Here is a 13,987-nt window from a genome sequence, read left to right as displayed (position 1 = left end):
ATCTATTGTGTCCATAACAATGATTTTGCCCCCTTTGTCCGCTTTCATAATTCTTACCTCGGAGTTTTCTGATAACTCCTGTAATGCTTTGCTCTCAGTAATGGTTAAATTATTCGATTCACTACTTGTGGTTATATTTCTGAATTCTTTTTCACATGAATTAAGAAACACTTGTAAAGTATTGATCAAAGGGGGGTTAAATGTACTGGGCTTCATTGGTAATTTATTAGTGGAAAAGTTGTAATCTGTGATGTCCTTAAGAATGTATTTTAAATTTAATTTCCGCAAATACAGTCTAAAATCCACCAATATATGTCACATGTGAATTACAGTTACATCTAGTTCTACAATTGGGATTTTTTTTATATCAGTTAATTGATTTAGCTATGATATATATTATAAGTTTACATTTATAATATTTGAAGAATTCTGTATAGAATAATGTCATGTGAACCAAATTGAGTATTTAGCATTATAGAACACATTAATTATGGCACTATGGAGTTTATACATAATTTTTTATCCACATTAAGATGTTTTTTGTATATATTTTTATAATATATTGCATTAATGTGTGTATATACTTATTAATTAAGGAGAATTACGTGACATCACATCCTGTTCTAAGGATTTAAAAGACTTGTGCTGGGGAGGGCACATGTTTTTGTTTCTGAAGAAGTTCACGTTTTTAAATAAAGTGAAAGAAAGCGCTAATCGTATCAGCCTGGTTTGTACCATTCCTGCACTAAGCTGTGTTTTTAGTTCTGTTTGTAGTTTGCGGCTAGTCCGTTATTTGTCTTTTTGTGTTCATGTTTGTTTTTTTTTTGTGTGTATATAAAGTAAGATACTACATCAAGAGTACTACAAATACAAGACTGGATGTTGGGATGGTAATATCACCGTCTTACCCAGGCAGTCTAAAGTTTGCTCTGCTGTGCATGGGTGGTCTATCGCAGACACTTAACAGCTTTAAGTTAAAAGCATTTGAAAAATATTGCTTGAGATGTGACCAGGATATAAGCAGTGCTATAAAAAACAAGAGGTGGTGACATAAATTGCTAAATTCATGGGGAACCTAGCATAACTCCTCCTTCATGGCTGAGGATGTCTGAGCAGTAATCCTCGAGTCCAATCTTTCTAATGATTCTGCTAAGTCATTGTAGAATTTAAACACTGGAAGCTGCTGTTTGACTTTATTCACAAATTACTGTTCCGAGGTAACAATGTAATTTGTACTTTTGAGTAAAAAAATGCCATAGTAAACAGTATAAGGAACAAATTGAAAATAGTCTGTGCTTTGGAATATGTGTTGCTGTTTAACATCATTTTGTAAAACTGAAAAATGAAAGTGGGAGGGTTTCTGTCTGATAAAATGTATATGAACAGAGGAACCAGACAGGGTTGTCCTCTTTCCCCTTTATTTGTGTTATATTTAGAACCATTGGCAAATAAAGCACTCAGAAATTCAAGAGTCTAATTAGTATGGTATTCAAGAAAAGTTAGCTTTATTTGCAGATGATAGAACCAGAAAAGGATATCTCAGTGTTGTGGAACTTTCTGAAACAGTTTCCGTGTTTTTTCGTAATATAAAATCAGTCAAGATAAAACAGAGGCTATAGCTGCAGTCTATATACCCACATGAATTGGTTCAACAATACCCATATTTATGGGGACATGGTAAAATGAAGTGTTTAGGAGTATGGGTTTAAAAGGATTCAGCAGCACTGGAATGGCTAAAGGAGATTCTGCCGATAAGGATGACTGCAATTAGGGGTACAGAGAATAGGCAAGAAGGGGCATGAATTTACTGGAGGAAGACTGCAAAGGAAACAAGGTACTGGGAATGAAGAGAGGGAAAAGTAATAGAATGGGAAGAGGCCAAAAAGACATTTGGACTTGCGGGCTAGAGATTGCCTTCCCTGTCACAGACAAGATTTCCCTATCCCTTTCTCTTTGCCTATAATTTATCTAAGTGAAAGACCTGCATTGGTTGAGTTTTTAGTTGAACCTAGAACAAAAGCTGCTTGCTGTTAAAGGGATAATACGTAGGGTGTATAAAATATTGCACAATAATTGTAGGAATCAGTCCGAGGAGGTCGTAAAAGATCTTGAAGAGAAATTAGATAAGCAAGTCACAAAATGTGAAGACATATTTATGGCTCCTGAATATGCAACAGAAACTAGAAGCTTTAAGATTTTTGCCTGGAAGTGTTTGCATATGTACGTTTATATACCCCAAGCAGTTTCCAGTGTTTTTTTCCCCTCTGGTAGCTGGCAAATGTTGGAGGTGTAATGGGGAAGAAAGAGGTATTGGGGAGCATATGTTCTCAGAGTGTAGTAAGTTGATAGACTTTAAAAATTCCCTACAGAGTACTCAGTCAGGAATACTGTGCGAGCAAATGAGTGTAACTAAGGAAATTATTTATTTATTTTGGGGGTGGGGGAAGCTGGGATACAGGATCTGAATTGCCTAGACACAGTAAGACCTTATTTATTTACTTACATTTATTTACCGGGAAAGTCTGACTGGACAAAATGTCCTTTTTCATCTGAGGCCTGGGGAGAAAAACTCAACATTTATAAATAACAGTACGATACCTATACAACGTACAGAAACGAATGTTGATTCAATCTCGGATGCAAGCACAAAATGAAAAGTTTAAGCGATACATTTCACTAATACAATCATATAGTCTAGGTAGGAATAAGAATCGCAGTACTGTGGTGGAAGGTAAAAAAATAAATAAAAAAAAAAATAAAAAAGTATACATATGCTTAGTAAGGTATACAAAAATAACTAACTGGTTGTGTTCTTTTAGCTGCCTTAAGACATCTTATTTCCTAACCAGGGTTTGAGCGCAGGTCCAGGATTCGGATAGATGTGATTTGAGAAGTTTTTGAAAGTTAAAACAATGAGTAAAAAGGTCAGTAAAAACTAAAAGAAAAAAAAATTTAGCAAGATTAGATTTTCCACTGTGCGAGTCCTTAAACCTCTTGTATTAGAGGCACATGGGATATATGCAGATGCCCCTTTAAAGACATCAGGTGTTTCAGCTATATGGCAGTTCCGAATGCCCATGACTTTTTTATTTTTTAAATCTGCAATGGACAAATTCAGACCAATAAAGGTTTGGCCTTATTGGCCTTGAATTTTTCCATAACGGATTAAAAAGGAAAAAAAAAGTCATGGGTATTCGGAACTGCCATATAGCTGAAACACCTGATGTAAGCAGTACTATAAAAAAAACAAGAAGTATTAGTAGTTCTGATATTTAATGGCGGGGAATTCCAAGTTTTTGGCTATGCAGTTTGAATAAATTGAAACTCTAGCTGCATTTTTAGGGTTGGATATATATATATATATATATATATATATATATGTATATATGTTTTTTCTGGCTGATTTTAGTATTTGATGGGTGAAGGTGAGGTGAGTTGATTTATAAGCAAGTAGAGTTGGTAGTTAGAGCCAAGATAGTTGTTTTAAAGCCAAAAGGTGAAATCTGAAATTTGATTCTGTAGCAAACTTTGCAATATTATTATAGCAAGTTTCGAGTTTTCCTAGGTCAGATTTGATTTCTTAATATTTGTGCAAATTTGTGAGGTGTATAGCAGTGTAGAGATGAGATGATTTTTTGCTATAGTGGCCTTTGAAGATTTGTTTAGAAAGTGCTAATTTCTGTACAGGGTTTTTAGTTATTTGAACTTTTTTTTTGTCTGATATGTGTATGTTAAATTTCATATTTCAATGATCACTCTAAGTAAATTTTGTTTGGGGAAATCGGAGAAATAATTGTATGGTGCGATGATGTATTGAATGGTGGATGGGGGTCTGCAGCTCTAGTTGGATAGAGCATGAGTTTTGTTTTGTTAGGGTTAAATATGTTGTGCATTGTTTAGCCAAGATTCCACTGCATTGAATGACGGCTGGGTGAATTTTTTTGAGTTTTTGTAGTGTTGGGGTGGCACAAATCAGGGTGGAATCTTTCGCATATTAAACTACGGAGGCAAGTGGGGTAGCAGTATGAAGATTAATAAAGAAAACGAGTGGACCTGGAATAGACCCCCCTCCCCCGTGCTACTCCTGGGGTTGCGACCCCCCCTCCCCCGTGCTACTCCTGGGGTTGCGACCCCCTCCACCTGTGGTACTCCTGGGGTTGCGACCCCCCTCCCCCGTGTGCTCCCGGGGTTGCAGTCAGAAGTGAAGAGAGATTTTGTTGCTTTATCATTTTACAGCTTGCTGACTATTTCTGGAGCCAAGTAAGTGCGGAATGGCTAAGTTTAAGTTCAGTGTGTGTGTGTGTGTGTGTGTGTATCAAATGCTTGGACAAATCAAAACAGATGAGGGAACCTAAATCATCTTCCCTGTGATGGTGGTTAATAATGTTAGTAAAGTTAATAAGGGCAGTGGTGGTACTATAATTAGAATGGAAACCATGTTGTGTGTTAGATTGTTAGGTACATCCATTCACAAATCAAACTAATAACTATCAAGTATTTTAGATAATGGTGGTAGTATAGCTATTGCCCGGTAAATTCATAATTTTGTTGAGTTTCCACCTTTTATGTAGAGGGCTGATATGATACTTTTTCCAAATTTTGGGACATGTTCTGAAATAGATTTGTATGGATACTGGATAGGATATTGTTTCTGCAGCAATTTTTAGATATTCAGCATGTAGATAGTCGGCAGGAAGTGTTTAAGCCTTTTGAAATATTTAACTGGGGTGTTTATTGGGACAGGTTGGAAAGAGAAGTTATTGGGATAAAGTATGGGTACTATGTGAGTCAGGGTATGGGAAGAGCAATTATTGTTTGTGAGGGCTAGTATGGATTCAGTGAAGTATCTGTTAAACTGTGAGGCTATGCTGTCTTTAGTATCCTTGAGTGTTGGGGGAGGGAGTATTTCTTTATCCTGGCTATAGGATTATTTGATGGCAGCCCAGAATATTTGTGGGTTTGTTTTGATTTTTTGATTGGATACTGCTATAGTAATTTATTTTGTCCTGTCCAATATGTTGTTTAGACATATTTCATAGTTTTGGATATGTTCGTTAGTTGTATCTTTGCCATTGAGTTTTCTCCCAGGACTTCTCTCTAGTTTTTTAACAGAGATCTTGTTTGTTTGGTTAGCCAGGGTGCATAATTGGATTTTATCCTTATTGTTCTTGGGGGGGGGGCAAGATGTTTAGGATATTGAAGGATGAGTTAAAGTATTAAACTGCAGTATCTAAAGGGAGATTTTTTTAAGTGGTGCTCAGTTGCATTTTTTTTTTAAACTAGTTATGAAGTCTTGGAGAAATTTTTTCTCATCTTGGATTTGGTGGTAGATGGTGAGTTTTTGTAGATTTATTCAGTGTCAGTGTTCCTACCTCTACTATTAAAAAAAACTCCTCCTAAAACTGAAGCTTGCCACCCTTGCTGCAGACAATCTACCTGCTAACTTCATAAAAGTAGCTTCTGAGTCCATATCTTACCCTGCATCCATCCTTATCAATCGCTCCATACAGGAAACCTGCATCCCTCAACTATGGAAAGTTTCATATATTATTCCACTTCACAAAGGTGGTAATTCCTATGTTTTCTCTAATTATCGTCCAATTATGATTCTATCCCCTCTAAACTATTCGAAAAATGTATCTACTCTCAAGTAACAAATTTTCTAAACTCACACAGTCTTCTCTCCTCCACACAACATGGCTTTCGACAACATGGCTTTCGACAACACCATAGCACAACTGCTCTTCTCTCTTTTACTAACCTGGTAAAACAAGACAGAAACAACAACAACTTTGTATCTGCTATATTTTTAGACCTTTCTAAAGCATTTGACATGGTCTCAAACTCCCTACTTCTAGACACCCTTGCCTCTCTCTAGCCTTTGCCCCTCTAAGTATTGCCTGGCTTAAATATGATCTGTCAGATAGGCAGCAGTCTGTCCAGTGGCAAGGTATACTATCTCCTCTACTCCCAACAACCATAGGTGTATCACAAGGCTCTATGTTAGGATCTCTTCTTTTTTCGATTTTCACTAACCATCTTCATACCTCCACCCACCCTGCTACACTCATACAGTACTCAGATGATTCGACTCTTATCTGCTCTGCACCCTCACTTAACCACGTTACAACTCACTCTGGATTCCTTTAGCTTAGTGGAAAGTTGGATTACTCAGATCCAACTTATCCTAAATCCCAAAAAGACCAAATTGTTTTTTTCACCCCCAACAAATCTATTCCTACCTCTCTATCCTTCTCAGTCACTTCTAAAAATGGTACTGTCATCACCCACTCTAATCACACCAAACTACTATTTGCAGAAATAGACAGAAATCTACAGTTTGATGTCCACATTTCACAAACCATCAAAAAAGTCCATAAAAAAATGGGAACACTATACAGACTCAAACATTCTGTCAAAGCAAGCGAGAATCTCCCTAGCCCAAACCCATCTATTGTCCACTCTAATGTATGCGGCACCAATCCTTACCCGTATCAGAAAACATGATCTTGCTAGACTTGTGACATGTTACAACAAAATTGTCAAGTTTGCTAATAATTGCACCTTTAGAACCCATCATTGCCATGCTCTAAAGGAATTACAGTAGCTAGAATTTCCCCAACTAATCCATTACCATCAACTAATCATTGCCTACAATATTGTAAGACATCCTGATAGAACCCCAGCACTGAGTCACCTACTCACACCCTACAAATCAAATTGTCCCCTTCACTCCACTGACAAATCACTCCTTTGTATCTCCAAGGCTAACAACACTGCAGGTAAAGCACTATTCTCCCATAACATAGCTAAATCCTGGAGTAACCTTCCCCCTGCTTTATCTTCTTCCTCCACTATTACACTGTTCAAAAACTTACTTAAATTACACTTGATGAACTCCTGGCTATGTCCATGCATTACTTAATCTTCTCTGTTTCTACCACCCCGGATTTCTTTATTTCCAATTATACCTATTGTATTTTTTCTACAGTATCAGGAATTTTATTTTCTGCTCAGGTTTCTAATAGTTATACTAGCTCATACTAAACTTACACTAATTAATTTCTAAGTATTCTCTGTCTGTCTCTATAGTTAGTTATAATGCTTATCTAGTGTCAATTTCTGTTTCTGTATCGAAAGTTGTATTTTTTATCTAGTGTCAATTTTTTGCTTCTGTACAGATGATCATATTATTGAACCATTTGCTTTTCTGTACTGAATGTGGAGCTTTTCTCCCCGAGCCTCCGCTGTAAATGGACATGTGTCCAGTCAGACTATCCCGGTAAACAAATGTAAAATAAATAAATAAAAATAAAATATGGTCACTGAGGCCGTGTGAGAGACTGCCAGATTTTAGGGATAAATTTGGCCTGTTTGTAAGGATCCAGTTCAGGATTGAATGTTTATTTGATGTTTTGTCTACTGTAGTAAAAGTTTGGATTGGGTTTGGGAAAATGTGTGTGTTAATGTGGTCATAGGGATTTTAAGAGCTGTAGGAGAGCCAGTCCACATTACAATCGCCCATAATTGTTTCCTGAGGGAGGGATGTTGCTGTCCAATTTAAGATGTTTTTTAGAGGAGTCAGATTGTTCCCAGGTGGGATGTAGGCTCCCAATATGTTCAGATGTTAAGTTTGGGATGGTTAGGTCTAACGTTTCTAAATTGAGATTGTTTTTGTATATAAAGGTGATACCACCACCTCTTTTCTTTTTATCTATCCTATATATATTGTATCCTAGGGAAGTATTTTGTTGCAGGAGATGTCTGGTGTTAGCCAAGTTTCTGTTATAAGGGCTATATCTGGAGTATATAGAGCAAGGGTGGCATGCAAATCTTGAATTTTGTTCACGACTGTTCTGAGATTTATATTTAGTAGTAAGTCAGTACCTTTTCTGGGGAGAGTCAATAGTTGATGGGGTGTAAAGATCTAGATGGGCTGGATTGGTTTGTGGGCCAGGGTTGGGGTGAATATCCCCACTAGGTATTAAGTGTGATGCAATGTGATGTATAAACGTAAAGTATTTTGATATAAAGTTGTTATATTTCTGTGTAACATTGGGATAAATTTGTTGTGTTAGTAAGGTAAATGGTTTGTTTGTGGGATTATAGATAGTTGGTGCTATTATTAAATTTGTATGCTTTAATTCTAGTGGGACTGGGAAGGGTGTAGCATATGCAGATTATGTGTTAAGTTCTGTATGATAAGAGGTTATGTGAGCTGTAATAAATAGAAATAGGATTGATGAAGTTATATTGCTTACTACTCTTGTTTCTGATCTGTCTAAGTTAAAGTAATGTTATGTGTGGGTAGCAAGTTTCAACTGAGTTTTGATATGTGGATGATATAAACTATTATTTTGTCTGGTTAAGACTTAATACATTAAACGACGCAAGTAACAGGTAGTCAAGTAAGAGGAGTGTGATATGGGAGTTAATACAATACAGTGTAATGGGATAATTGGAATGATAAGGATTTTTCTTGTGATTGGTTCTCTTTATTTAAGGGGAGTGGATTTTTGGAAATAAGTTTAGGCATAGCAGGGGTGGATGGAAAATGGGAGTAGGGTAGGGAAGCGGAGAGAGCCCGAGTGAAGCAAGGGCAAATGGCATGGGTAGAACCAATCAACAAAGTGGTCTGGGTTGAAGGTAGGTAGGAAGTTTAAAGGAACTGTAGCCCCTTGGTAACTTTTAGTTTTAAAGCAAGTAGTATTTATTTGTAAACAACACTCTGTGGAAATTGTAACATACTGCAGTAATCAAAAAACAGCTATAGTCTAAATTTTCTTCATATTAGACACAAGTAACTGTTATAAGGAAAAAAATTACAGCTATAGGTAATTTAAGTTTACTATCTTGCCCAACAGCAACTAAGGGGAGAAAAAATACAGCTATATATAATTTTGCTTACTGTATACTCTGGCAGCAACTAAGGGGAGAAACTAACTTTAAGTTTAATTTTTGGTAGCGGACAAAACAGTTGCTAAAAACAGAAATCAAAGTCTAAACTAACAATATTTGAAGTAGTGAAAATTGTAACAGAGCCAAAAGAACAGGAAATGGGATCTTCAGAAAAGGATAGGAAAATATTGAACAATACCTGCAGAAAAATGTTTTGGAGAAGAAATGAGGTTTATGAGATGGCAAGAATTGAACAATTGGAATGTTGGTTTGTTTATATTGCATAAAACAATATATGTGATGTATAAATTTTGTGAATGTGTTAATATGGTTTGATTTTTTCTTTTATATAAATTTGTTTGGTATGTCACACATGATAATTCAGTAAAGGTGTTATGTTAAAAAAAAGTTTGTAAAACTGATCCTGAAAGTTGACAGTGTATTAGCTGCACAGACAACTGATTATTCATGTTTTTAAAAAGTGATTTTGTGTTGTCCTTTTTTAATAGTGATTTAACATATTTCCCTTTTCATGCTGTTTGTTCTATGCTGCACAGACAACTGATTGTTCATGTTTTTAAAAAGTGATTTTGTGTTGTCCTTTTTTAATAGTGATTTAACATATTTCCCTTTTCATGCTGTTTGTTCTATGCTGTACAATCTGTGTTTTGGAGTACATCTTGCAGCTTAAAATCAGTTCACAAAGCTGCACGTAAAACTCAACAATATATTAACTGCATAGCTAGTGAGTACCTTTTAATAGTGATTTTATACCTTGTTTATTGTTGCAGTCTCTGTCACGTATTCATTTGAGCCAGTGGGAAGATGGTTTGAAGCATTTGTAAAGAGGAGAACCAGAAATGTATCTGCTTCTTTCCAAGAGCTGGAGGATGAGAAGGAGCTCTCCGAAGAGTCTGAAGATGAAGAATTGCAGTTGGAAGAATATTCCATGCTGAAAACTTTGGATCCTAAGGACTGGAAGGTAGGAAAAAGCATAAATACTGTTTCAAGTATGCTTAAAAGAGGGCAACACATAAGGGCACGGTAGCTGGTCTTTGGTGGGGCAGTGTCCTTTATTACAAAATGTATTTTTTTACATTTGGAGATAGAGATCTTCCTGTACAGTCACTTCCTGCAGTGCTGGCTGACAAGTACATGACATGTCTGAGCTGCAACACTGGTTGCATTAAAGAGAAACAAACGTTTGCATGCACAAAAACATGCACACCTATTTGTTTTGCATAGAATTAGGTGCTGTGGCTGCCTGACAACCCAGTGAAAGCCACTGCAGTTTCATCTCTTTGACCACACAGCCTGGTGAATGGTAATGTTCTCTGTTATGTCATTGTACTGTTTACAATGTTATCAACTGTACAGTGGTGCCCTGATGACCACAGTTAGTATGCTCACTGGCAGTTTGCATAGTGCTTTATCATCTACTGAAGTGACAGCAGTATGCGTGGTGTACACTGTATTTAGAAGAGAGTATGCAGCTTTGTGGAGGGATTTGTTGTTGATGGGCAACTGTATTTAAACTATAACAGGGCACATTGTGATAGATGTGTATTGTTAAATGATTAAATAGTAATGGTATTTAGTGGCATGCAAATGTCCTGGCAGGTGCAGGTAACTGTGAGATCAAAACAGATGCTAAAAAAGTTTTTGAGACATTTATCATCTCTAAGTACATTATACACAGTAAAAAATCTACCTCACTGACATAGCCAGAAAACTTATAGCTTGTACTTGCTTATTGTCATCTCTGTTCTGTGCTGCCCCAGTCTTATAGGTTCATAGGTGTTTACTAGGCTAACAACCACAAGGGCATTTCTAAGCCTAGCCATGCATCTCAAATCTGTGACAGGTTCTGGTACCTTTTGATAAGTGTAAACAGGGGCCTGGGAGATGAACCATTTACAGGTTGCCTGGGTCCATTAGAGACACAGGTGCCAAGTCAGGGATGAATTTCCTGTTCACAATCCAGTTGTCCAAGTTGCACTTGAATTAGGGTTAGGGACCGACTCTGCTTCACATGGATGGGGAGCCTGTCCCAGAGACTGGGTAGTCTCTGGGATACTTACTTGTCTCTCCAGGGGTCTATATTAGATTAACGAAGTTTCAGAACTTCGAATACCATATGGTCGACACCATATGATTGAAGTTCTGAAACTTTGAAAATTAAAAAAAAAAAAACACAAAAACAAAGTAAAAGTGTTTTAGCAGGGGGACAAGACCCACTGCACCCCCACACCCCCCGCTACTTAAATGTACCAACTCCGAGATCGCACTTTAATGGAGAATGACGCGGAAAGGGAAGATTTCCCTTTCCTGTGCTGTAGCACAATCTCGGAGTTGGTATATTTAAGGTGTGGGGGTGCATGGGGGCTTGCCCCCCTGCTTAAATCACTTACTTTTGTTTGTTTTTTTTTTTGTTTTTTTAGATTTTCGAAGTTTCAGAACTTTGATCATATGGTGTCGACCATATGGTATTCGAAGTTCTGAAACTTCGTTAATCTAATGTAGACCCCTCTCCAGTAGGTCCTGTTTATATCACAGGTAAGGTTTAAGTCTTTAGAATGGGTAATTCTGATGCTGTTTGTTTTGGTGATATGCAGGAAGTCCATCAGAATGGGGTCTGGCACTGCTCTGTATGCCAGGCATAGATCTCCCCTCAACATTGTTTAGGAGACAGGATACAGGCATAGGGCCTTGAGGTGGTCCGCTTAGGACGTTATACTTATGCCCTGTATTCTTTTAGTGAGGAACGTCTGGACGTTCCATTTGTTGGATATACCTGGTTAGGAACATACCAAAGGGGGATCTATATTTAACTTTAAAGTCTCATAACTGTCAGACTTCCAAGATGGCTGTACATGGATCAAAAGCTTAACTTCAGCTCTCCCAGTGTGAAAACAGAAAATGAGAAAAAAGGAGTGCCATTTAAACTGTTTATTTTTTGGTAAAATTCAGTTACTGGCTAGTAAGTATATGGCCAGGGTGTTGGCAAAGAAGAGATTTGGAAAACCTGAAAGAAAATCAACAAGAAAACATGAAGAGAAAACACTGTCTGGGAAGGATTCTGCAGCTGTTAAGCAAAAAGCAGTTCAAGAGCGTCTAGTAATTTAAAAGAATAAAATGAATCAAATGTACTTGGAGGTTATTTAAAATTAAATAACAAAACGCCAAAAAAAAATAGAAGAAGCTTTAATTTGGAGGAAAAGAATTTTCAAAGGTAATTCAAATAAATGAAGCATTGAAGAAATATATCAACTAAAATAAAATGCTGGAAAAATAGAAGAAGCTTTAACTAGCTGTAAAGATGAATTGATAAAACTGCAAAAATCAGAGGCTGAAGTGAAGAAAAAGTTAGCAGAGAATGAGGCTTCTCTAGAAGAGCCACTTCAAAAAATAGACAGTACACACAGAAAATCTGAGATTTTTTTTGTCGTACCACAGAAACTGGAAGGAATAGACTGCATTAACTGTACTAGTATTCCACAGGGGGATTTGTTAATTGAAAGGGCACATGGAGTGTATCCTTCAAACCTGGCCATGAAAAAGCAGTCAAGACCTATACTGGTAAAGATGCAATCATACCAAAGGAAAGAATAGATCTGACAGAACTGTGGCATAAGAATATTATTCACTGTACACCAGGCAGAAGAGAAACAAACGTATCCCAGCAATCGGGGAATGTTCAGAGAAGTGTGTGATTCAAGCTGCTGTATCCAGCTGGCTCAGAGTATTTTTTCTGGAGGATCAAAGACTTTTTTTTTATGCAGAATAGGAGGAAATAATTTATCCAATAAAAAGTGAGCAAGCAAGCAGAAGGGGACTCTGCTGCATATTCAGCAAATCTGAGAGAGAATTTGCCGGCAAAACCTTTTCCATTGTTCAATGGAAAATGCTTGAGAGATGGAAGAAAGCACAGGAGTTGAGTAGTAGAATTGCAAGTACCTTGGACTTTGAACCAGAGTCTGGTTTTGGGAGATGGAGATGAACAGTAAGACAACCAGCAACATTGAAAATAGTGAATAATTGGGGGAGTGTCAAGTCACATTTGTGAAATGTCTTTGCAAGAAAGAGTTGCTGAAAAAGACTGACATTTTCTTGACTTTGTTAAACATGTGGGTGGGCTATAAAGCTTTATCATTAATCTTTAGAAAGACACTAAAAAGGGGAAATAACTGTTGTAAGTAAAGCAATACTGTTCAGCAGCAGTTGTATAAACATTCAGATATGAACTGTACGTTATATGGAACTACATGTTATATGTGTATAGTAAAGCAGTTCTCTGTAGTGTGTATTCCTGAGTAATTTAAATGGGGGGAGGATCTTTTCAGTGACTGCTGTATGTTTTAAAGATATTGAAGTAAACAAGTACTTTTTTAGTTTTATGAAATATAGGCTTTACAGTATAATGAGAAGAAAGGCTGGACAAAAGCAAATTTAATATTAATATGCTGTGATCTTTGGCTCCTGAGGGGTATAAAAGTGCACTTGTTATGTTTATATGTAGAACCAAGATTTATTTTTACAAGGGTGAATGTTTAGATTATGTCCTTGGCTTAAGCTATAAAGAGGTATTTTTTGTCTAGGTTTTAAAAATATATATGCAATGAAACCAGTTGTCGTGTGGATGCAGGAAACTACTTTTGAAATTATTTGTAATTTTCTATTCAGTTTAAAATCCAGCTAAAATGTTTTTCTCGGTGAGTAAATCTTCCACTCAACTGTGGAAGTAACTGGTGCCAACCATTGTATGGGTTTCTTGGGTTTCTCCAGGAATAACCATCAACAAGTATATAGCTTGTAGTTGGAAGTCTCTTGTGAACTGTACATATAAGTAACTCATTCTTGTTGTAGTACCTGGGTAGTATACACACTTAAAATCCAAGGTTTAGATACTTCTGCAATAATTTTGTCCAGAGTCATTTCCTGTGTCCGCTAGACAACTGGTCTCATTTCATCTTTAGTGTTTTAGGTTTTAAAAATAAGACAAAATGATGAAAGCCATGAAAATCATTACTTTTCTTACATCTGCCCAGATATTCGCTTTTGTTTTTTTTTTCATTATCAAATGTTCGGT

General features: G+C 36.7%; 1 protein-coding gene across 1 annotated transcript in view; it reads left to right on the top strand.

Annotated features, from left to right (window-relative positions):
• Nucleotides 1-13,987, top strand: part of DNAJC2 (DnaJ heat shock protein family (Hsp40) member C2) — a 1,234,748-nt gene that overhangs the window by 34,348 nt on the left and 1,186,413 nt on the right. Inside the window, exon 2 of the mRNA XM_044088515.1 lies at nucleotides 9,690-9,880. Within this exon, the coding sequence (XP_043944450.1) occupies nucleotides 9,690-9,880 (191 nt within the window). The remainder of the gene's footprint in view (nucleotides 1-9,689; nucleotides 9,881-13,987) is intronic.

Source organism: Protopterus annectens, chromosome 11.part0 (assembly GCF_019279795.1).
Source record: "Protopterus annectens isolate FY-2018-M chromosome 11.part0, PAN1.0, whole genome shotgun sequence".
Classification (NCBI taxonomy): Eukaryota; Metazoa; Chordata; order Ceratodontiformes; family Protopteridae; genus Protopterus; species Protopterus annectens.
This window is presented reverse-complemented; position numbering and strand designations above follow the sequence as displayed.